The following is a 25,503-nucleotide window of genomic DNA, read 5'->3' as shown; positions in this document are numbered from 1 at the left end:
GACCCAAATATATAGCTGCGGCTTTCTTAGAAATTGGATGCACTGCGGTTCCTAGCTAGACTTGTAAAGATCTAACAGTCTAGGTGTGACTGCATGGAACACATAAGAGTATAGTAAGGATTGTTTATAATTACTCTGTGGCCGGAATTTTTGGATTCATTTGGTTAGTACCATACTGTGTGAACTGGAACCTGGAGTGCAATAAAAAAAATTTCACATTTCTCAAGGAGACTGACTTCAGCTATTGTGGATATTGGACACTGAATGTGCGGTTTCTTAAATTTTCTGAAATGTGGACTGTATGATGGCCCAATGAACATTATTTTTCATTTTTTAAATTTTTTTCTACTTTTTTCTATTGTGTGATATTTTTATGCTTGGAATAAAAGCTATGTTTTAGAGGTTCCCTTTTGGTCCATAATTTTTGTATTCTACTTGAGAGACCTAACTATTTATCAATAATCATATATATATATAGCTGTTGTACACCTAAACAGCTCATTTACAAAAAAAAAAAAAAAAAATTACTGCACTCGCAGGAGGGCACAGCTGCAGGAGCTCGGGACAGGTAAGGGACATCGGGGAAGGGGGACGGGACATCGGGGAAGGGGGACAGGACACTGGGGACACTTAGCCGAGCAGTGTGTGTGTGTCCCGATCCCCGTGATCGGGACACACACACTGCTCTGCTCAGGATTTTTACTGCGAAACGCTGCTATCAGCTAGTCAGATTTGACTAGCTGATATTAGCGATTGCGGTGGGGGGGAAGAAACCCCCTATGTCCCAAGGCAAGATGGCTGGCTATTAGTGATAGCCACATCTTACCTGGCACGGCGGAATGCCGCAAGTAGCGGCCAGTATCTGCATGACGTACATGTACGTCATAGGTCGGGAAAACCTTCCCAGTCATTACGTACATGTATGTCATGGGTCGGGAAGGGGTTAATGGGAGTTTAACAAACAACATAGCCTTGAGAGCTATGCTGTTTACATAACTCCTGGAGTTATGTAAACAGAGTAGTCCACAGGGCTACAGCGTTAACAAAACTGCCATTAAAGTCAATGGGATGTACGTAAATTGCGTAACCCTGCTTTGGCTGCCTATGGATTATCGGACCACCTCCATGCCCTGCAACCATGCAAAAGATGGCTGAAGAAGTGAAAATAAAGATGTGGGACAACCCCTTTAAATTATCCTTTTCTGAAGTTTAAAATATCCTGTTGTAAGCAGACTGTGTGAGTTCTTGTCCAGCACAACTAGTTTCTAGAAATAATGCTATTCCCTCTACTCAACATAGAATACAGTCATGGCCATAAATGTTGGCCCCTCTGAAATTTTTCTAGAAAATTATTGCAGTAACACATGTTTTGCTATACATATGTTTATTCCCTTTGTGTGTATTGGAACTAAACCAAAAAAGGGAGGAAAAAAAGCAAATTGGACATAATGTCACACCAAACTCAAAAAATGACCTGGACAAAATTATTGGCACCCTTTCAAAATTGTGGAAAAATAAGGTTGTTTCAAGCATGTGATGCTCCTTTAAACTCACCTGGGGCAAGTAACATTTGTGGGCAATTAAAAAAATCACACCTGAAAGCACATAAAAAAGGAGAGATGTTCACTTAGTCTTTGCATTGTGTGTCTGTGTGTGTCACACTAAGCATGGACAACAGAAAGAGGAGAAGAGAACTGTCTGAGGACTTGAGAACCAAAATTGTGAAAAAATATCAACAATCCCAAGGTTACAAGTCCATCTCCAGAGATCTAGATTTGCCTTTATCCACAGTGCGCAACATTATCAAGCCCACTGCTGACACAGACATAAAAAAGCAAGACTACATGTTGCCAAAATGAACTTGAGTAAGCCAAAATCCTTCTGGGAAATCATCTTGCGGACAGATGAGACCAAGATAGAGCTTTTTGTAAAGCACATCATTCTACTGTTTACCAAAAACGGAATGAGGCCTACAAAGAAAAGAACACAGTACCTACAGTGAAATATGGTGGAGGTTCAATTATGTTTTGGGGTTGTTTTGCTGCCTCTGGCACTGGGTGCCTTGAATGTGTAAAAGGCATCATGAAATCTGAGGATTACCAATGGATTTTGGGTCGAACTGTACAGGCTAGTGTCAGAAAGCTGGGTTTGCATCCGAGATCTTGGGTCTTCCAGCAGGACAATGAACCCAAACATATGTCAAAAAGCACCCATAAATAGATGGCAACAAAAGCACTGGAGAGTTCTGATGTGGCCAGCAATGAGTCAGATCTAAATCCCATTGCTGTTGGGAAAAGGCGCCTTCCAAGAAGAGAAACCTGGAGCAGTTTGTAAAGGAAGAGTCGTCCAACATTCCGGCTGAGAGGTGTAAGAAGCTTATTAATGGTTATAGGAAGCCACTGATTTCAGTTATTTTTTCCAAAGGGTGTGCAACCAAATATTAAGTTATGGGTGCCAATACTTTGTTGTGTGACATTATGTCCAATTAGCTTTTTTCCTCCCTTCTTTTGGTTTAGTTCCAATACACACAAAGGGGGAGATTTATCAAACCCTGTGCAAATGAAAAGTTGCACAGTTGCCCATAGCAACCAATCAGATTGCTACTTTCCTTTTGCAGAGGCCTTGTTAAAAATGAAAGAAGCGAGGTGATTAATTGCTCTGGGCAACTGGGTAACTTTTCTTTTGGACAGGTTTTGATAAATATCCCCCAAAGGGAATAAACATGAGTATACCAAAACATGTGTTACTGCAATCCTTTTCTGTGAGAAATACTTCATTTCCTTGAAAAATGCCAGGGGTGCCAACATTTACGGCCATGACTCTATGCTATCTGTATTAAAAACAGGTTTCCTTTTTTCCCCAGCAATCTTTAAAGGGGTACTCTGGTGCTAATCCATGCACACAGCAGAGGTCTCTCTATGTATGGAGAGAGCTGGGGTTTCAGGCAGGAAATCAGGGGGGGGTAGACCCCTGCAATCACTTATCCCCTTTTCTGTGGATAGGGGGTAAAATATTCTGAAGAGTACCTCTTACTGTAAACTTAATTATAATATGTGATCTCAAAAGAATGTGAACATTGCGGTGTTAAGTTATCATTGAGACACATTCCAGAGCTATTTTTTTTATGTTTTCTTCAGGTTTTAAAAGTTAAAAACAAGTTCTTAGTGATTTTTTTTAAAACATATCATAAAAAAAGAGTAGGCTTAGATTTGGTTATCATTCTGATAGGTTTTGCTCCTATAGCACAATATGTACTACAAATGTAGTAATTCAGGAAGAAGGGGATATACTGGACATAATGGGGATCATCAAATCAAATCTTGGTGCAAAGAAAAATTGGAGCCGTTGTTCATTGCATGCCTCCCTAGATCCCCCTCTCCCATTTTATTTTCAGGATCCTGGATTGGCTGCTATATGCAACTGCTTCCCTTTTCTTCTGTACTAATTTTAAGAACGCCCCCCCCCCCCCTTTCTCACAGCAATTTAAAATATTCACCATTATAGGTAAAAGCAACATAAAATTGGCTTAGATAACTATATAAAGGCGGGGTAACTGGCACTCTTACGTCAGCGGCTGCCGGCCACAGTGCTGCCCAGCTCATCAATATTCTTCCCCCTCTCCTCCCTGCTCTGTAACGAAGAGGGAGAGGCAGAGGGAGGGTAGGAATATTGATGAGTTGGGCGGCACTGCGGCTTGCGGCCACTGACATCAGTGTGCCAGTTATGCCGCCTGTGCCAGTTAGCACCTAATTAGCACATACGGAAAAACGAAGATTTTGGCCGAACGGCTAGGCGGATCCGGGCACGGAAGACATAAAACTGATCAGCGTCCCCTGCACAGCCAGTACTGCTGGTTAGTGCGGGGGGAGCAAGCTGACAGTTTTCCTTTAAAGTTGTCCTATAGTTGCCAAAATTTAGAATAATTTCCAGAGACACCTTGCTACTGAGCTGTTGTCGCATCCATATAACAATGTCTTCAACTGAAGATCTGAAATTGCTCCTTTTTATTGTATTATTGCTTTTTGTCAACAATCTTTAGAAGAATAAAATAAAAAAATATTTATACTCTTAAAAAAGTCCTGTCAGCAGCTTTTAAGATATAAAGTAAGGGGCATAGCTGTATATGAATTTTCATACATTTATCTCTTCCTCTGACCAGCTCCCCCCTCCCCCATCCCAGCACCGAGATACCAGAGCTTAAAATAATATGCAAATTTGGCTTTGGAGCCCACTCCCCCTCAACTGCTAGAGCCAAGCAAAATTCATATCATATAGTGTAGGCTTTGTAAAGGTCTTTTGAAGGGTTCACTGATATTCAAATATCTCTAGATCTAAATTGCAGAAGTTATGATTACTAGCTATAATGCACAATATTGTCAGTAAAGAGACAAATCTCTACCTCAAGTCTTTACTATACATTCTTCCCTGCAATAATTATATTGGTGATCACATTTTGGTGATCTGTGAAATCCCAATTAAGAGCAAATTTTAGGTTTCTGTAACTCACATTCACTGATTTGTAAAGTGAACTCTTAATACTAATGATACTTATCACAAAACAAGGAAAAGACCTCAAAACTATAACAAAGACTGCAAAATATCCCCCTGGACAGACATACAGTGATATGTTTCCTATAGGGCCTATGTTTTACATCATATTGTATGAAATAACAGCCTTTTATGCTGTTCCATATTTTTTATTTGCAGTATACAGAAGTATATGGACCAAACAGAAGCCAACGGGATGCTCTTTTGTCCTCATTCAAGCTAAGAAAGCCCTATAATTATGCCTGGCATATACAATGGGATATCTTTCTGGCATTCACAAGTGTACACCACAAGAAGCATGATGGAAACATAGCTCAAGATTTTCATGGCATGTCTCTGATGAGCTGCCTGATACCGCATTGAATAAAAAAAACATTTAAATATGTGTAAAAAGAAATTACAAAAGAATTATACATATAAACAAGTTAAAGGTCAAAGCTTCCATTTTGACCGATAACCATCTGCAAATAGAAATGAAAACTTTATTTTCCTAGATCCTTTAACATTTTAATTTTGTAAATTTTTATTTATATTAAGTAGTAATTGTTTGTGCCAGGGGATTTGTGAATTACAGGTAAAAAATCAGATCTTGCATATTATTACCACCAACTCTGTATCTTAATCTATAAGGTACATTGGAAAAATATGATTGTCAGACTATAAAGTGCTACCCTACTACACAGCGCTGTATTGTACCCTAAAAAGATTCTATGGTGCCATTTCATTAGTGCTAACAAACCTTTCTATAAAATGAATATTGTAAAGGATGTTCTTTTATTAAACCTGCTTGGAAGCTCGATATTAAATAGATGACAGGAAGAACTAAGAGGTAAAATATTATGTACAAAAGACATGCCACATTTAGCACTTGCCTATTTATTGCTTCCTTGCAGGATTCAGAGGTATACAATTCTCTTTCTTTGTTTCTTTTTAATGTATGTTTGTCCTTTCAATTTAAACTTTTTTATATGAACTTCACAAAAGTTCTTTTTTAAAAATTTTAAATTTCATAAACTTTAATTGCAAAACAGGTATAAGGGCACTAACTGTTCACCAATTGCCCACACTCAGAAAGTATCACAGTAAGGCCATGTCCACACAATCTATTTTGCCAGTTTTTCTAAATGTTTTTACTGCTCGATAACAGGAAAAATAAAAACCAGTCTTTTTTGCTATTGCGTAAAATGTTAGTTAGTGCACACATATTCATTTTATGGCCATAATCCTAATAATTAACATACATGCTTTTTTCAGTGGATAATGGCTCGTAAACAGCAGTTTAAAAAAAAAATAAATTATTAAAAACTGTTCTGTGCTGCTTCCTGTTTTTCATGGAAACAGACTGAAAAATGTGTGATTTTTTTCCTGCATTTCTTTTTCATGCAAATAGGCAAATTTTTATGGCTGGAAATACCAACCATAAACATTGTGTGAACATTGCCTCAGAATGCAGATTCTGAGTATTAATTCTGTTTAATAGTGTAATATATATATATATATATATATATATATATTTCATAAAGATCATAATATATGTTCCTGATTTTAAAGAAAAAAAAAAACCTCTACATTACCTAATATGTGATGCATTATAAGGCTAGGCTCACACAGCATAAACAATTTTTTAGTCTCCCATAGGGGATTTATATAAGCAATCTTTCCATTGCTTGTACAGTACACCACAATACTCCATATCTACCCAGCACTGTTGGATCTGCAATTTACTAATATAGCCTTCCAAACTGGCTGCTATGGCAACAGACTGGCACTAAGCGATTGCATTACAGGGTATCAACTGGACCTCTGACAGGACCAGCACCTGTCAGATAAACATCTGGCAAATGTGGCATGTAGGTTAGGTCCAGGCAACTCCTGCAGCTCATTTCTTGAGCTTACTTCATATTCTCCAACTGCAATGATCATGTACATGAAGGTGATTTAGAAGAAGGTGGTATTGTTTAAAGGGAATCTGTCATCAGTATCACCTGCACTAACCTGGTGTACAGGCTTGCAGTGTGGGTGACAATGATGATGATTATACTTACCGGTTCCTGCTCTGTTCCATTGCAATTGTGGGTTTTTATTTTATGCAAATGACCTGCTGGGTGCACAGGGGGCATTTCCGTGCACAGTGACGTCCAATCGGCATCTTATGATTAATGTCTCCTCCGCTGTTCTGAGCCTCAGTAGAATGAAGCTTCATTCTGCAACATCTGAAGCTCAGCACTGGGGAGGAGGCGCTAATAGGAAGATGCTGGCTGTAAATCACCATAAATGGGGAGCACTACAGACACTACAAGCCTGTACAACAGGTTAGTGCGGGTTATACTGATGACAGATTCCCTTTAATGAAAAGGTCATAGAAATGTTCTTGTTGAAAACACTACTTCACTAAGTTACCAAACATGCATATGAAGCATATTTGCAGCATACTACAAAATTGCATTGTTTAAATAGGAATTTATACATTTCAGTTCAATAACCTGGTGTATTCTACCGTAAAGCTTTACATCACAAATTTCATGAAAATATGTGCTTAAACTGTACCTCCAGTTAAACAACAAACACAAAAAACATACATTGTAGTATTTACTATGGGTTTAAATGTAGAAAGGAGAAAACCTGTGCTACTATAAACTACACTGCTGCACAAAGACACCTTTACAGCAAACCCCACTGACAACTGTATATTGTATACACTATAAGCAGGCCAGTGAGATTTGCTGTTGGATATAGATGCCTAGGATCAGGGCTGTATTTACCACTAGGTAGTTGAGTGTTTAGAGTGGCACCTTGTGACGACACAAGGTAAAAATGGTGGGCCGGAGTAGGCCCTGAGTGGAAATCGGAGACACTCTCCCATTTCAGGCTCCCTTGTGTGGAAAGAAAGGAAGTGCCTCCTCTCCTGACTGGCCTGCAGTGGATCTTTTAATGGATTAAAGAATGGCCAGTTATACCACGGCCATGGTAGGAATGATGATTTAAATGCCAATAGCACAGTGTAAATGTTCATCGGGTAAAGCCTTGTGACAGATTCCCTTTAAAATCTGGTCAGGGAGAGGGTTAGAAAAAAAATAAAAGAATGGTTTCTTCCTCGTTTCTGTATAATGAAGGTCCATGCTGCCCACTGTCCAGTACCTCTGGGTCAGGGGATGAGATGTCCAATCACCAAGGATAAGCAAAGTAATAGATTTTTTTCGTTTATTTAACTAAACCCCTCCCTGAACAGATTTTACAGTAGGTTTTTGCCAAACTACTCCTTCAAGGCCTGATCACAGTCAGCTAGTGATTATATGTGGTACTTTTTTAAACATATAAGTTTGCTGGACTGTAAAACATAGCAGACAACACTTTTTTGTCCCACAAACATAACAATTATATGTGGGAAATTTCTCAAACATTGTCACATTGCTTACATTCAGGCTGCTAAAGTCAAGGGAGTGACTTCCACATTAATTTCAACCACAAAGCATCCACACCCTGCCTTCACCTGACTGAATAATAGAGTGCATGGGAAGTGCCTAGGGTAGCAAGTAATCTATATACCACACTGCCTAGGATACAGGATGCAAAGGACTGTGCTGCAGCACAGTTATCAGTTGCTGGTCTGTGAAGAACAGGTTTCGCTAGTGGACAAAATTTCAAAGTTAACCCTTTCAGTATTTATTTTGGGATTTAAAATTTTTTCCTCTTCACCTTCTCAGAGCCAATTAATTTTTTTCCTCTACAGTGCCATATGAGGACTTGCTTTTGTAAGATACATTTTTCTTTTTAATGACTTTTTCATTCACCATATCATCTAATACGAAAAATAGGGGGTTTATGGTTTATGTTATCGTTTTTCCTCAGGTCAGTACAATTCCAGATATACAAAATTTATATAGCTTACTGTACGTTTTATTTTAGTAATTTTTACAAATTTATATAGCTTTTGTTTTCTTTTACTACTTTTTACTAATTAATATAGTTTCTTTTTTTTATTTTACTACTTTTAGTTTATTTTTTAAACTTTTAATATTTTTGAAATTGGCTTATTCTGACCCCTATAACATTTTTCTATCCAAAGGGTACCATTTTGGCATAGCAGGGCTCCTACGCACGTGGCAGCTGTCATTCAGCATTTAAAATGCTGTGATTGTGGCATTTAAGGGGATAAATGAACAGCTGCTAGTAGCAACTGGTACAGACTGTCCTTATGGTACCTTACTGGTACTCTGTTCCTTATCTCACTTCATAGTTCCTAAGTGCACATCTGCCATACACGGATGGTACCAAGGGCTGACATAATACAGTTTAGGAATTTTTTTTTTTTTACAAGGTATACTATAATAATAAATGTTATGCATATTATAATGATATTTTTTTTTACGAGAAATCAGAGAAAGAAAGGGGTTTTCCATGGTCTTTATATTGATTTAATGGGTCTGGAAGCAGACAGCTCTGCATATTGTATAGTGGTCATTTTAGGCTACAGCAACTTAGCTTCCACTGAAGCAAATGAAATGTCATCAGCAGAGCAGGGACAGCACATCATTAGGGAAGTAAACAGAGATTAAATGGGGGGACTGGAGTCCCCCGGAAGGGGAGCCTATTGTATTTTATTATTTTATACCCCTACCAGGCTGCCATAGTTTTTTTTGTTTAAATCAGAAAATTGCTTTAATGAAAACCATATTGCCTAATGAATGGAGGGGGCATGGCGTGACGTCACGTCCCCATCTCGGAAGCCCGGTGGTTTCGCATAGAATGTGGGCTGCTGCAGGGAGATCGCAGGGGGTCCAGCGGCGGGCCCCCCACAATCAGACATCTTATCCCCTATCCTTTCGATAGGGGATAAGATGTTTTTGCTCGGAATACCCCTTTAAATTATTACCACTCAGTAAGACAAAAGTCATAGGAATTCTGTCTATATTGCTATATTGATGATTTCTATTTTTGCGTTACACATACATGGCCACTAGTCTCATGAATACTAACCAAATATTTGACTGACCTAGAGAAAATGCTGCATGGTTAAAGAGAATCTGTCATCAGTGTCACCTGCACTAACATGTCACAGACTGGTAGTGTGGGTGTCACTGATAAGAACTATACTTTGTTATCCTCGAAATGTGGACTCCTTCGCCGGTTATCTACTTCATTTGGGAGGAAGACTTGGTGCTCAGATGGAGCATCACCACTGCATTTTCTTCACTAACCCTTGCTGTAAACAGGCTTGAAGAAGCAGCAGTGAGATATTAACGTGCTCCTGGAGCTCCACTCGTGCACAAAGCCTGATGCCCAAACAAGGAAGATAATGCATGAACGGGGCAACATATCTGGGATAGGTAAGTATTATTAAGTATTATTATCATCAGTGTCATCCACAGTACCAGCCTGTACCAACAAGATGAATGCAGGTAGGTAAAAGGTCCTGTTTGTGGCTACATATTTAATACAAAATGGATATGTATATTGTTAATATGTTTATAATATTTTTATTGGAATTAAAACTAACTTACAACTAAGGGTCCTTTTACACAGGCAGTTTGTTGTCCAATATGAGTGCCAATTGACTATGTAAAGGTAACTGGCGCGCAATGATACACCTAAGAGATGAGTCAATAACTGACAACTCTTTTTAATTGCAATTACTGAAAACAAAACCAGGGATGGATTTAAAATAAGGAGAAGTGTAAGTCTTTTTTTTAATAAATTTTTTAATTTTGAATTCAATATTTGCAATTAAAAACCTGAACGTGTGAGCATATCCTTCCAAGGGGCTATGTTGGACCGATAACGTCCCCATGTAAAAGGCTTTTAAGTTTCCAGTGGTTATCAGACATTTAGGCCACATTTGGACACAGTATTTTTTTCCTAGTTTTCTTTACTAAGTTCTATTAAACTCAATAATAAAACGGCTAATTTAAATTGACAAAAATTAACTGAAATTTCATTTATTGCTGTTTTCTGGCCTGTATTTGCAGCCATATAGAATTTTTTTTTATATTTTTTGCACAGATGTATCATCTTTTCTTTTTGCATTAGTAATAAGCAAGTTTTTATAGTGATATAAGTTTCAGATATTTGGTCTTTTTGTGACATATTTAGGGTATGCTCACAGAAGACTGAAATGCTGCAGATTTCTTGCAGGTTTTGATTGCAGCATTCCTGTCCCATTTAAGTATACCCTTCAGTAGATTTTTTAAAACATTCTTAAAGTTGTACTTTGAAAGTACTGTATCAGTATTTATAATAATTCATATACATTTAAACAGCATTGTTATTTAAGCTCTTTTTAGCTAGCTGTCTAACCCTGAGTCCAAATTGTTGTTTTCCTCATTTTGCTGCTGTATTATTATGAAAGGTTCATGCAAAGATACAACCAAAAGCATTAAAAGTTGACAAAATCTATCTGTCTTTACCTATACAAAACAATACAACTTCCTTCAGTGTGTGCAAAAGTATCCCTTATGAGTTAAACTTTAAAAGTGATCTAACGTTTAAAATAGTAGCACCTTCAAAATTGCAATTTAAAACAACAAAAAAATGGAAGTCCTAAGGGAAATTAACTTACAAAATGTGTTGGTGCTTATCCTTAAGAAAACACACTGGGAGTACATTCAAAAATGGAAATTAGTTATCTCTGATAAAACTAGATTCTAACCATTAATGTTTATTTTTGCCGTATTTTTCATTACCTCTCTTGAAATAAATAAGAACCTTTGATGAATGTATCCCATATATATATATATATATATATATATATATATATATATATATGTCTTAGAAGTATATACATACACTTTTTGTTATCATTATGCAATCATTGGTTGAATTCGTTTTTTTTTAAATCCCATTCAATCAGTCACCCTCCATTAGAAACCGGAACATGACCACAGTTCCCTGAACACCTAACACATTTGTTAGCCCTTGAATTTTTCCATTCTTACAGTCCCCATAGTTCTCTTTGGTTGGGTAATTTATCCTTGGTTTTGTGACATCTCTTAAACCCTTATCAATTACAAGAACAGGCATAAAGCTCACTGTAGATGGCGCAAACAAGTATTCTTTGTTTTATGCCTCTTCAACTGCAGGCACAGAGGGAAGATAATGTAGAGTCTGATTTGCATGAGATGTTGTAGCTTGAAGTGTGCCCGTTGTAGGGCTTACTGCAAAACTTGCTGAAGATGGGACCGACGGACAGCTAGTACCAAGCTTTGTTTGAATGTTTGTTCTACCATAAGGGTACATTTTTCGTTCCAAGTTTAAAGATCGAGTTTGTGCATTTATTCCATCAACTTTTCCTTCAAGGAAATAAGTTAGCATTTCCCCTTTGCCTTTAACACTAACTTTACCCCGGCAAACAAACTCATAATTGCATGTCTGTAAAATCCGATGAACATCTTCAGTTACCTAGGAGCAAAAGGATTTGGGTAAGAAATGACTGCACATATTATTATCTCTTTATTTTTCAACATTTTCTTCAATTGTTTCACCCTCACTGTAGCCATAGCTGCAGTCCACAGGTAGATTATATGAAATTTTATTTGATGTATAGCGGTAAAATGTATTAAATGGAATCGGTCATCAGATTTTAGGATATTTAATATGTAGCAAGTTGTTCTATATGGTAAAATCTTCTTCCTCCCCATCCTTGGAGATGATCCTGCCTTCAGGGATGATAAGGATATGATATCTGAAAGTGTCCCCTGCTGACTCGTAAGTAGACCCTTGGGCATGGAGCTATACTCACCTAGTCCTGTCTGCTTGGGCTGTATATATTCAAACCCTCTCAGCTAGATTGACAGCCAAGGCAAAGCCCATGTCATAGATGAGCTCCATCTGCTTAAGGAGCAGAACGGTGTCGTGGCTGTTAATCATACGGAAGGGGCGTGATTAAAGAAGGCGTAGCAGGACCAGGTGAGTATAGCTCTCTGCTCAGGGGACTTCTTATGGGGTCATATCCTCAGTATCTCTGTCAGCAGGAACGTCTGCTAGGGATGGTAAGGAAGAAGGTTGTACCATATATTACAGGTTGCCATGCATTATATATGGTATAATCTGATGACAGGTTTCTTTTAATCAATTTTCCATTAACAAAAAACAAACAAAAAAAAAAAAGGAAATATGAAATAAAATGTACCTGAATTTTCCCTTGTACACCTGTGCTGTCCATTCTACTTGCAACATTTACTGTATTTCCCCAAATATCATATTGAGGACGCCGGGCACCAATAACTCCTGCAACTACAGGCCCAACATTGATACCTGAAAAACATTTTTTAACACACTGTTAACATGTAATACACAAAGTTTGAAATATGAGAATTTAACCCTAAATCCATGACTATGCTCCTTTCTTCTCTGGTACATATTCCACAGGAACAGTCAACTTCGCTCTTATCACCTGCTTGGTTCATAGTGGTAATGGACATAAAAAATTGTGTACACATGTACTGGAAATTAAACTATGAGACCCAGGCAATGACTGTACAGCTAACCATAAGGTGTCAGACACTTAAAGGGGTACTCCGGTGGAAAAACTTTTTTTCAACTTGACTGGCTCCAGAAAGTTAAACAGATTTTTGAATTACTTTTTATTTTAAAAAAATCTTACTCCTTCCAGTACTTATCAGCCGCTGTATACTACAGAAGAAGTTGAGTTGTTCTTTTCTGTCTGAACAGAGTGCTCTCTGCTGACACCTCTGTCTGTATCAGGAACAAATCCCCATAACAAACCTCGCCTGCCCCAGACATGGACAGATGTGTCAGCAGAGAGCACTGTGGTGAGACAGAAAAGAACAACTCAACTTCCTCTGTAGTATACAGCAGGTCAGAGCCGCACTGAAGAGGCTTTAACACATAGCGGAAGCAAGATTCTGCTAGTGCCACCTCAGAAACACTTGCTGTGGGCACCTTTAACACCCCTCCCCCCCAGCTCCTGCTCACACAGGATCTATCCTCCGTCCTCTTCCTGCTGCTGCTATGATGTAATATTACACAGCTCAGCAGTCTGAACGAAGAGGATGGAGGGAGGCAGCAACAGCATGAAGCTCACAGCCCTGCACCCACCATGAAAATCAAGCTGTTTATTTATCCCCTGCACCCACCTAGCTTAACCCCTTAACCTCCTGAGCTGTATTCCCGAGCGTGACTCGGGGTTAATTTTCCCTGCCAGGATCGGTAACCCCGAGTCACGCTCGGGGTAGAATTGCAGAGTTCCCGGCCGGGCTGCACGATATATCGCAAAAGCAATGCGATATAGCGATGCGGCCCCCCGGAAAAACTTGCGATTATCTGCTCTGGTCGGCTCCCATTGCGGGGGCCGGCCAGAGCAGGTAAAGAAAAATACTAAAAGTCAGTGTTTCTAAACCAGGGGGCCTCCAGCTGTTGCAAAACTACAACTCTCAGCATGCCCGAACAGCCAAAGGCTGTCCGGGCATGCTGGGAGTAGTAGTTTCACAACAGCTGGAGGCCCCCTGGTAGAAAAACACTGAGCTAAGTGTAAAAGGAAGAAGTAGTAAAATAAAAAAACCTTTTGCTCACCTAGTCTCGGTCCCTGCAGATGCCGTTCCCCTCCGTGCGGTCCGGGGTGTCCTCTCTTCACTATTCATCTTCTAGGACCTTTCACTTTTCAGCCAATCACAGGCCGCAGTGGTGTAAAGCCTGTGATTGGCTGAAGGGGAAAGGGCTTGTTCTGCAGCAAATACACTAGGTTTGAAATCTGCCCGGCAAACCTGGGCGGAGGGAGATGTGAAATGGGCGGAGGGAGATGGGAAATTCAGTTAAAAAAAATTGTACCGCTTTTGGTACACATTTCCAGACAGAATCATACCGCCAGGGAGGTTAAGGACCTAGGGCGTATGGATACACCCTGGCTTCCTGGTACTTAAGGACCCAGGACGTATCCATATGCCCGTGGGAATTTCGTTCCCCGCCGCATGCCGGGAGGGGACCGGACCGGAGTGACTGCTGATATCGATCAGTAGGCACCCCATAGAAATGCCCAGGGGGGTAATCAGACATCCCCCTGTCGGCGATTGGCGCAAATCGCAAGTGAATTCACACTTGCGATTTGCGCCTATTCCGGGTCATACGGGTCTATGTTGACCCGGGATATAAGTGGGATCGCGGTTGTCTAAGACACCTACAATCCCCCTGAAGGGATAGGAGTGAGGTGGCAGGGGTGCCACCCCTCCCATCCCTGCTATTGGTCATCAAAAGCGACGACCAATAGCAGATCGGGGGCGGGGGGGTTAACTTTCGTTTTCCCCGTCCTGCCTACCCACAATAGGCGGGGAAGAACATGGAAATGACAGAGGACCGACGGCAGAAGATCCACTTACCCATCCGGAGGCAGCGGGCGTCGGTGATCGTCGGGTGGCAATGTTGTGGGGCAGAAGAGGACGGCTCCCTGGATCCTACGGAAGCCGGTAAGTTGCCTAGCAACATCTGGAGGGCTAAAGTTTGAGCCCACTATACAGTGGTCTATAAACTGTATCCCTGCAGATCTTGCAAAACTATAACTCCTAGCATGCCCAAACAGCTGTTTGCTGTCTGGGCATGCTGGGATTTGTAGTTTTGCAATATCTGGAGCGCCACAGTTTGGAGATCACTGTGCAGTGGTCTATAAACTGTAGCCCTCCAGATGTTGCAAAACTGCAAATCCCAGCATGCCCGGCATGCTGGGAGTTGTAGTTGCGTACCTCCAGCTGTTGCATAACTACATTCCCAGCATGCCCTTCGGTGATCAGTACATGCTGGGAGTTGTAGTTTTGCAACAGCTGGAGGCACACTGGTTGAAAAATACTGAGTTAGGTAACAGAACCTAACTGAAGGTTTTCCAACCAGTGTGCCTCCAGCTGTTGCAAAAGTACAACTCCCAGCATGCATGCTGGGAGTTGTAGTTTTGAAACAGCTGGAGGTTTTCCCCTCTCATGTGAATGTACAGGGTACATGCACACAGGCAGGTTTACAGTAAGTTTCCTGCTTCAAGTTTGGGCTGCAGGAAATTTTTTGCTGCAGCGCAAACTCCTAGCGGGAAACTCATTGTAACACACCAGTGCGAATGTACCCTAAAAACACTACACTACACTAACAAAAAATAAAGGGTAAAACACTACATAAACACCCCCTTACACTGTCCCCCCCCAATAAAGATGAAAAACGTATTGTACAGCAGTGTTTTTCCAAAACGGAGCCTCCAGCTGTTGCAAAACAACAACTCCCAGCATTTCTGGACAGCCACTGACTGTCCAGGCATGCTGGGAGTTTAGCAACAGCTGAAGGCACCCTGTTTGGGAATCACTGGCGTAGAATACCCCTATGTCCACCCATATGCAATCCCTAAATTAGTCCTCAAATGCGCATGGCGCTCTCTCACTTCGGAGCCCTGTCGTATTTCAAGGAAACAGTTTAGGGCCACATATGGGGTATTTCCGTACAGGAGGAATTGCACTACAAATTTTGGGGGGCTTTTTCTCCTTTTACCCCTGTTAGTGTAAAAAAATAAAAAAATTTACACTAACATGCTGGTGTTGCCCCATACTTTTTATTTTCACAAGCGGTGAAAGGAAAAAAAGATCCCCAAAATTTGTAACCCCATATGTGGGCATAAAATGCTCTGCAGGTGCACAACAAGGCTCAGGAGTTAGAGCGCACCATGTACATTTGAGGCCTACATTTGGTGATTTGCACAGAGGTGGCTGATTTTACAGCGGTTCTGACATAAACACAAAAAAATAAATACCCACATGTGACCCCATTTTGGAAACTACACCACTCACGGAACGTGACAAGGGGTATAGTGAGCCTTAACACCCCACAGGTGTTTGACGAATGTTCATTAAAGTTGGATGGGAAAATGAAAAAAAAAATGTTTTCACTAAAATGCTGGTGTTACCCTAAATTTTTCATTTTCACAAGGGAAAATTTCTTCTGAGCAAGAAAATACCCCATATGTAAATGTAAAGTGCTCTGCAGGTGAACTACAATGCTAAGTAGAGAAGGAGCACCATTGCGATTTTGAAGAGAAAATTTGTCCGGAATTGAAGGCCACGTGACTTTATGGACCCCCCCACATGTGACCCTATTTTGGAAACTACACCCCTCATGTAATGTAATAAGGGGTACAGTGAGCATCTATGCCCCACAGGTGTCTGACAGATTTTTGGAACAGTGGTCCGTGAAAATGAAAAATAAAATTTTTAATTTGCACAGCCCACTGTTCCAAAGATCTGTCAAATGCCAATGGGGTGTAAATACTCACTGCACCCCTTATTAAATTCTGTGAGGGGTGTAGTTTCCAAAATGGGGTCACATGTGGGGGGATCCACTGTTCTGGCACCACGGGGGGCTTTTGCACATGGCCCCTGACTACCATTCCAAACAAATTCTCTTTCCAAAAGCTCAATGGTGCTCCTCCTCTTCTGAGCATTGTAATTTGCCAGCAGAGCACTTGACGTCCACACATGGGGTATTTCCATATTCAGAAGAAATGGGGTTACAAATTTTGGTAGTCATTTTCTCTTATTAACCTTTGTAAAAATGTAAAATTTAGGGGAAAAACGGCATTTTAGTAAAAAAAAAAATTTTTTTCATTAACACATCCAACTATAACAAAAAGTCGTCAAACACCTGTGGGTAGTTAAGGCTCACTGTATCCCTTGTTACATTCCTTAAGGGGTGTATTTTCCAAAATAGTATGCCATGTGGGTATTTTTTTGCTGTTCTGGCACCACAAGGGCTTCCTAAATGCGACATGCCCCCCAAAAACAATTTCAGCAAAATTAGCTTTCAAAAAGCCAAATGTGACTCCTTCTCTTCTGAGCACTGTAGTTCGTCTGCAGAGCCTTTTACGGCCTAACATGGGGTATTTCCATACTCAGAAGAGATGGGGTTACAAATTATGGGGGGGCATTTTCTCCCAATACCCTTTGTAAAAATTAAAAATTTGGGGAAAAAACTGCACTTTAGTGAAAATGTTTTTTTTTTTCATTTACACCTCTGATTTTAACGAAAAGTTGTCAAACACCTGTGGGCTGTTAAGGCTAACTGGACCCCTTGCTACATGCCTTGAAGGATGTAGTTTCCAAAATAGTATGCCGTGTGGGGTTTTATGCTGTTCTGGCACCATAGGGGCTTCCTAAATGCGACATGCCCCCCAAAAACCATTTCAGAAAAACTCACTCTCCAAAATCCCATTGTCGCTCCTTCTCTTCTGAGCCCTCTACTGCGCCCGCCGAACACTTGACATACACATTTGAGGTATTTCCTTACACGAGAGAAATTGGGTTACAAATTTTGAGGGGCTTTTTCTCCTATTACCACTTGTAAAAATTCAAAAATTGGGTCTACAAGAACGTGCAAGTGTAAAAAATGAAGATTTTGAATTTTCTCCTTCCCTTTGCTGCTATTCCTGTGAAACACCTAAAGGGTTAAAACACTTACTGAATGTCATTTTGGATACTTTGAGGGGTGCAGTTTTTATAATTGGGTCATTTCTAATGGGGTATTTCTAATATGAAGGCCCTTCAAGTCCACTTCAAAACTGAACTGGTCCCTGAAAAATTCCGATTTTGAACATCTTGTGAAATATTGGAAAATTGCTGCTGAACTTTGAAGCCCTCTGATGTCTTCCAAAAGTAAAAACATGTCAACTTTATGATGTAAACATAAGGTAGACATATTGTATATGTGAATCAATATAAATTTTTTTGGGAATATCCATTTTCCTTATAAACAGAGAGCTTCAAAGTAAAAAGAAAATGCTAAGTTTTCTATTTTTTCATCAAATTTTGGAATTTTTAACCAAGAAATGATGCAAGTATCGACAAAATTTTACCACTAACATAAAGTAGAATATGTCACAAAAAAACAATCTCGGAATCAGAATGAAAAGTAAAAGCAAGTGACAGTGGTCAGATGTTCAAAAAATGGCCGGGTCCATAAGGTATAAATGGGCTGGGTCCTTAAGGGGTTAAAGGGGTACTCCACTGGAAAACATTTTTTTTAAATCAACTGATGACAGAAAGTTAAACAGATTTGTAAATTACTTCTATTAGAAGATCTTAATCCTTCCAGTACTTATCAGCTGCTGTATACTACAGAGGAAGTTATTTTCCGTTTTGAATTTCCTTTCTGTCTGACCACAGTGCTCTCTGCTGATACCTCTGTCCATTTTAGGTACTGTCCAGAGTAGGAGCAAATCCCCATAGCAAACCTCTCCTGCTCTGGACAGTTCCTGATATGGACAGAGGTGTCAGCAGAGAGCACTGTGGTCAGACAGAAAAGAAATTCAAAAAGAAAAGAACTTCCTGTGGAGCATACAGCAGCTGATAAGTACTGGAAGGATTAAGATTTTTTAATAGAAGTAATTTAGAAATCTGTTTAACTTTCTGTCATCAGTTGATTTAAAAAAACATGTTTTCCAGTGGAGTACCCCTTTAAAGGAGTATTCCAGTGCAAAATAATTTATCCGCTATCCAAAGGCTGGGGATAAGTTATAGATCACGGGGGGTAAGCGCGCTGGGGCCCCCGGGATCTCCTGGACGGGGCTGCAGCAGTCTGCAGGAAGTGAAGTTTTGCCCCCAGCAGAAAGCCACGGCAGACACGCCCCGCCCATGTATTTCTATGGGGTACATGGAGGGGGCGTGTCGGCCGCCGCGTCATGCGGGGACGGAACGCCCCCTTTCTAGCATACTGCTGCGGCCCCGTCCAGGAGATCCCAGGGCCCCAGCGCTTGGACCCCCCGCGATCTATAACTTATCCCCTATCCTTCAGATAGGGGATAAGTTATATTGCACTACAGATCTCCTTTAAGGTAAAGGTAAGCATGATTATATTCAGTGTGTGAATGTGTATACTTGTGTAATGTACAAAATTTGTATGTGTAACATGCAGTACACACACTATACACATATGCATGTTTATTTTACATGTATATTATGAGTATGTATGTCTCTGTACGTGTGCGCACTCTGTGTGTGTGTGTGTGTGTGTGTGTGTGTGTGAGAGTGTGAAATGTTATTTTTTTGTGATGCATTTAAAAAAAAATATTTTGAGGCATTAATGGGGTTGTCTGCAGATGTCCCCTTTTTTCTGCTAATATACAGAGGCTGCTAATAAAATAATAAAACCTCCTCACCTTCCTCTGCAACCTCGCAGTCTCTTGTATAAGGACACCCCCTCTAGTCTTCACAGACATTGCGTTACAGCGCCGCTCAGCCAATCACTGACTGTAGCGGCATCCTTCCTTAACCAGTAATTCGCAAGTGGGACTGTCAGTTCCCCCAGCTGCATATGGCGCCGTGATAACAGAGGCTACAAGGGAGTGAGAAAGGTAAGTTAAAGTTTTTATTGTTTTACTTGGCATGTGGATATATTAGTACAAATAAATATTTCACCAGATATATCTTAAATTGTGCATGGAGAGATGCTGATGCACAATATGTGACACAGTGCCAAGTAAACCGCCTGGCATAGGTATCATACAGATGTCTAATAATTAGGATGTGTACAGTGGCAGCCAGGTGCTGTGGGCACTGTGCAGGAATATTTTCATGCCCACTGTCAGATTAGGCAGCAGAGAGACACGCTGCACAATCACTTTACAGTGACGGTGTAATGATATCAGAAGCTTGTATAGGTGGAAGGCCAGGTGCGGTGACTTCTACCAATTGCAAGAATAAAAGGGCAAATGTTTGGCTGCTATAAAAAGTGGTACACGGATTTACAATAGATGTCTGTGGGATTTCCGGCAATTCTGTATACCAGAAGTCCCATAGACTTACATTGTACATATGTCGCTTACTTTAAAGGGGTTGTGCGCTGCCCTGACTTTCGGAGCTCCGCTCACAGCGTCCGGAAGTTCATTACTCCGAACGCTGTGTGCGGGCTTCCGTGTTTGCGGCCCCGGGCGTGACGTCACGCCCGCCCCCTCAACGAAAGTCTTCCCATAGACTTTGGTAGAGGGGGCGGGCGTGACGTCACGAGGGGGCAGGCGTGACGTCACGCCCGGCGGCCGCGAGCACGGAAGCCCGCACACAGCGTTCGGAGTAATGAACTTCCGGACGCTGTGAGCGGAGCTTCGAAAGTCAGGGCAGCGCACAACCCCTTTAACTGAGCAGAGTGGAGATGAAAGTACACAGCAAGTGCAGCCACACACTTCAGCCCCTTTACTTTTGACATGCCACTGGGATATGTTTTTATTATGATTAGAGATGAGCAAATTTTTGAAAAATTTTATTCGGCCGATTCGCCGAATTTTCTGGGAACATTTGGTTTGGTCCGAATTTATTTGTGGCGAATCTGTATTAAAAATGGCTATTTCTTGCCTACAGAGAGCCTCAATAGGGGTGTAGAACACTTTGCCTTGCTGTAACACACATAGGGTGTGTGCTGGGTTATTGAAATACCGTATTTATCGGCGTATAACACGCACTTTTTAGGCTAAAATTTTTAGCCTTAAAAGTCTACCTGCGTGTTATACGCTGATAAGCCGCTGCAGTTCAATGATTTAAAGCGGGCACTTTAAACCAATGAACTGCAGCGGCTTTGCAGGTGCAGACATCTACCGTCGCTGCCGGCCTCTCTGCCCCTGCCTATCCTGGGGTCTAGAGCCCTGCTGCCGGCCCTTCTCTCCCCCTGGCTATCGGTGCCGCCGCCCGTTCGCTCCCCCTGGCTATCGGTGCCGCTGCCCCATTGCCGGCGCCGATAGCCAGGGGGAGAGAAGCAGCGCCGGCAATGGGGCAGCCGTGCCAACAGACAGGGGGAGAGAAGGGGCAGCGGCACCCATTGCCGACGCCGCTGCCCCGTTGCCTCCCCCATCCCCGGTTGTATAATTACCTGTTACCGGGGTTGGGTCCGCGCTGCTTCAGGCCTCCGGTGTGCGTCCCCTGCGTCGTTGCTATGCGCTGCGATACGCAATGATGTCACTCGTGCATAGCAATGACGCAGGGGACGCACACCGGAGGCCTGAAGCAGCGCGGACCCAACCCCGGTACACATGCACACACACGCACCCTCATTTTACCAAGTATATTTAGGTAAAAAACTTTTTTTACCCAAATATCCTTGGTAAAATGAGGGTGCGTGTTATAGGCCGGTGCGTGGTATACCCCGATAAATACGGTAATACTATTATTCAGTATGACATGCAGATTACAGGCGTCACTATTAGAATCACTGTCGCAGAGATGGCATCAGCAACATCAGGAGTCCTGAAAGTGACCCGGTAACTAAGTGGGGTGGTGGGTGGCAATACCAGTACCCGGTGGCAAAGGTGGGGGGAAAAAAGGAGAAATTTGCATGGGTTGCAGGATCAGAATAGTAGCTGAGGCAGGTAGTCAAAAGAAAATGGTGTGTTTTTTAAAAGTGTTAGTGTGCACAAGTAAGTATTGAGGATATGCATTACGTAAAACTTAACTTTTAATAATATTCTTAAGATAAAATATATGTACCCAATTTTTTTTTTAAATCAAACAATAGGAAAGGTGTGCAAAAAACACCATGTGCCACCTACACCACCAAGTATTGATGTGATACAAAGACCTCTAAAAGGTGGAAGGGAACAACGTATGGTTTATTGTAACTGGTGGGGGTAAAAGCTTCCCCTGTAAGGCCCTACTCTCGCATTATTAACCCCTTCAGGACCAAGCCCATTTTGGCCTTAAGGACCAGAGTGTTTTTTGCACATCTGACCACTGTCACTTTAAACATTAATAACTCTGGAATGCTTTTAGTTATCATTCTGATTCCGAGATTGTTTTTTCGTGACATATTCTACTTTAACATGGTGGTAAATTTTTGTGGTAACTTGCATCCTTTCCTTGTGAAAAATCCTAAAATTTGATGACAAATTTGAAAATTTTGCATTTTTCTAACTTTGAAGCTCTCTGCTTGTAAGGAAAATGGATATTACAAATAAAAAATTTTTTTATTCACATATACAATATGTCTACTTTATGTCTGCATCATAAAAGTGACGAGTTTTTACTTTTGGAAGACACCAGAGGGCTTCAAAGTTCAGCAGCAATTTTCCAATTTTTCACAAAATTTTCAAACTCACTATTTTTCAGGGACCAGTTCAGGTTTGAAGTGGATTTGAAGGGTCTTCTTATTAGAAATACCCCACAAAAGACCCCATTATAAAAACTGCACCCCCCAAAGTATTCAAAATGACATTCAGTAAGTGTTTTAACCCTTTAGGTGTTTCACAGGAATAGAAACAAAGTGAAGGAGAAAATTCACAATCTTCATTTTTTACACTTGCATGTTCTTGTAGACCCAATTTTTTAATTTTTACAAGGGGTAAAAGGACAAAATTTTTACTTGTATTTGTAGCCCAATTTCTCTCGAGTAAGCACATACCTCATATGTCTATGTAAAGTGTTCGGCGGGCGCAGTAGAGGGCTCAGAAGGGAAAGAGCGATAAGGGGATTTTGGAGAGTACGTTTTTCTGAAATGGTTTTTGGGGGCATGTTGCATTTAGGAAGCCCTTATGGTGCCAGAACAGCAAAAAACCCTCACATGGCATACCATTTTGGAAACTAGACCCCTTGAGGTACGTAACAAGGAATAAAGTGAGCCTTAATACCCCACAGGTGTTTCACGACTTTTGCATATGTAAAAAAAAAATTTTTTTTTCACTAAAATGTGTGTTTCCCCCAAAATTTCACATTTTTCCAAGGGTTAATAGCAGGAAATACCCCCCAATATTTGTAACCCCTTCTCTTCTGAGTATGGAGGTACCCCATAAGTTGACCTGAAGTGCACTATGGGTGAACTACAATGCTCAGAAGAGAAGGAGTCATATTTGGCTTTTTGAGAGCTAATTTTGCTCGGGGGGCATGTCGCATTTAGGAAGCCCCTATGGTGCCAGAACAGCAAAAAATACCCACATGGCATACCATTTTGGAAACTAGACCCCTTGAGGAATTTAATAAGGAATAAAGTGAGCCTTATTACCCCACAGGTGTTTCACGACTTTTGCATATGTAAAAAATGTTTTAAAAATTTCCACTAAAATGTGTGTTTCCCCCCTAATTTCACCTTTTTGCAAGGGTTAATAGCAGAAAATACCCCCCAAAATTTGTAACCCCATCTCTTCTGAGTATGGAGGTACCCCATAAGTTGACCTGAAGTGCACTATGGGCGAACTACAATGCTCAGAAGAGAAGGAGTCATATTTGGCTTTTTGAGAGCAAATTTTGCTCGGGGAGCATGTCGCATTTAGGAAGCCCCTAAGGTGCCAGAACAGCAAAAAAAAAACACACACATGGCATACCATTTTGGAAACTAGACCCCTTGAGGAACGTAACAAGGGGTACAGTGAGCATTTGCCCCCCCACTGGTGTCTGACAGATCTTTGGAACAGTGGGCTGTACAAGTTTTCATTTTCATGGACCACTGTTCCAAAGATCCGTCAGACACCTGTGGGGGGTAAATTCTCACTGCACCCCTCATTACATTCCGTGAGGGGTGTCGTTTCCGAAATGGGGTCACATGTGGTTTTTTTTTTTTTTTTGCGTTTGTCAAAACCGCTGTAACAATCAGCCACCCCTGTGCAAATCACCTCAAATGTACATGGTGCGCTCTCCCTTCTGGGCCTTGTTGTGCGCCCCCAGAGCACTTTGCGCTCACATATGGGGTATCTCTGTAGTCGGGAGAAATTGCGTTACAAATTTTGGGGGGCTTTTTTTCCCTTTTACCTCTTGTGAAAATGTAAAGTATAGGGCAACATCAGCATGTTAGTGTAAAAAATAAAAAATTTTTACACTAACATTCTGGTGTAGACCCCAACATTTCCTTTTCATGAAGGGTTAAAGAAGAAAAAGCCCCCCAAACCTTGTAACGCAATTTCTCCCGAGTACAGCGATACCCCATATGTCGCCCTAAACTGTTGCCCTGAAATACGACAGGGCTCCAAAGTGAGAGCGCCATGTGCATTTGAGGCCTAAATTAGGGATTTGCATAGGGGTGGACATAGGGGTATTCTACGCCAGTGATTCCCAAACAGGGTGCCTCCAGCTGTTGCAAAACTCCCAGCATGCCTGGACAGTCAACGGCTGTCTGACAATACTGGGAGTTGTTGTTTTTCAACAGCTGGAGGCTCTGCTTTGGAAACAGTGGTGTACCGGACGTTCTTATTGGGGGAGGGGGGCTGTGTAAGGGTATGTGTATATGTAGTGTTTTTAACTTTTTATTTTATTTTGTGTTAGTGTAGTGTCGTGTTTTTAGGGTACAGTCACATGGGCGGGGGATTACAGCGAGTTTCCCAGCGCAAAATTTGCTGCATCTCAAGATGCGAGAAACCCACTGTAAAAGCCTCGCCCATGTGAATGTACCCTGTACATTCACGGGGGTGGCGGGGCGGGGGGGGGGGGGGGGGGGGGGGGCTTGCATCAGCTGTTGCAAAACCACAACTCCCAGCATGCATGGTCTGTTAGTGCATGCTGGGAGTCATAGTTTTGCAACAGCTGGAGGCGCACAGGTTAGGAAACACTGAGTTAGAAACAGACAATGTTTCCCAACCAGTGTGTCTCCAGTTGTTGCAAAACTACAACTCCCAGCATGCCCAGACAGCTGAAGGGCATGCTGGGAGTTGTAGTTCGGCAACATCTGAAGGGCCAGATGTTGCTGAACTAAAACTCCCAGCATGCCTGGACAGTCAGTGCATACTGGGAGTTGTAGTTTTGCAACAGCTGGAAGAGCACAGATTGGAGACCATTATACAATGGTCTCCAAACTGGGGCCCTCCAGATGTTTCAAAACTACAACTCCCAGCATGCATGGTCTTTTAGTGCATGCTGGGAGTTATAGTTTTGCAACAGCTGGAGGCACACAGGTTAGGAAACACTGAGTTAGAAACAATGTTTCCCAACCAGTGTGTCTCCAGCTGTTGCAAAACTACAACTCCCAGCATGCCCAGACAGCTGAAGGGCATGCTGGGAGTTGTAGTTCGGCAACATCTGA

The 25,503-nt window shown here is 41.4% G+C and overlaps 1 protein-coding gene across 9 annotated transcripts in view; it reads right to left on the bottom strand.

Moving 5' to 3' along the window:
• The window catches only part of ADCY1 (adenylate cyclase 1), a 605,827-nt gene that overhangs the window by 25,136 nt on the left and 555,188 nt on the right, over positions 1 to 25,503 (bottom strand). For 5 of the 9 annotated variants that reach the window (XM_056520268.1, XM_056520273.1, XM_056520269.1 and 2 more), the window contains 2 exons: positions 12,674 to 12,798; positions 11,339 to 11,943 (listed from right to left, as the gene is read on the bottom strand). In XM_056520268.1, the coding sequence (XP_056376243.1) occupies positions 11,605 to 11,943; positions 12,674 to 12,798 (464 nt within the window). In that variant the 3' untranslated portion in view covers positions 11,339 to 11,604. Of the gene's footprint in view, positions 1 to 11,338; positions 11,944 to 12,673; positions 12,799 to 19,675; positions 19,852 to 25,503 lie in introns of those variants that run through there. The other 4 variants (XR_008843996.1, XR_008843995.1, XM_056520271.1 and 1 more) reach the window with 2 other exon arrangements.

This window comes from Hyla sarda, chromosome 5 (assembly GCF_029499605.1).
Source record: "Hyla sarda isolate aHylSar1 chromosome 5, aHylSar1.hap1, whole genome shotgun sequence".
Classification (NCBI taxonomy): Eukaryota; Metazoa; Chordata; class Amphibia; order Anura; family Hylidae; genus Hyla; species Hyla sarda.
The sequence above is the reverse complement of the archived record's forward strand: the minus strand, read 5'-3'. Positions and strand labels throughout refer to the sequence as shown.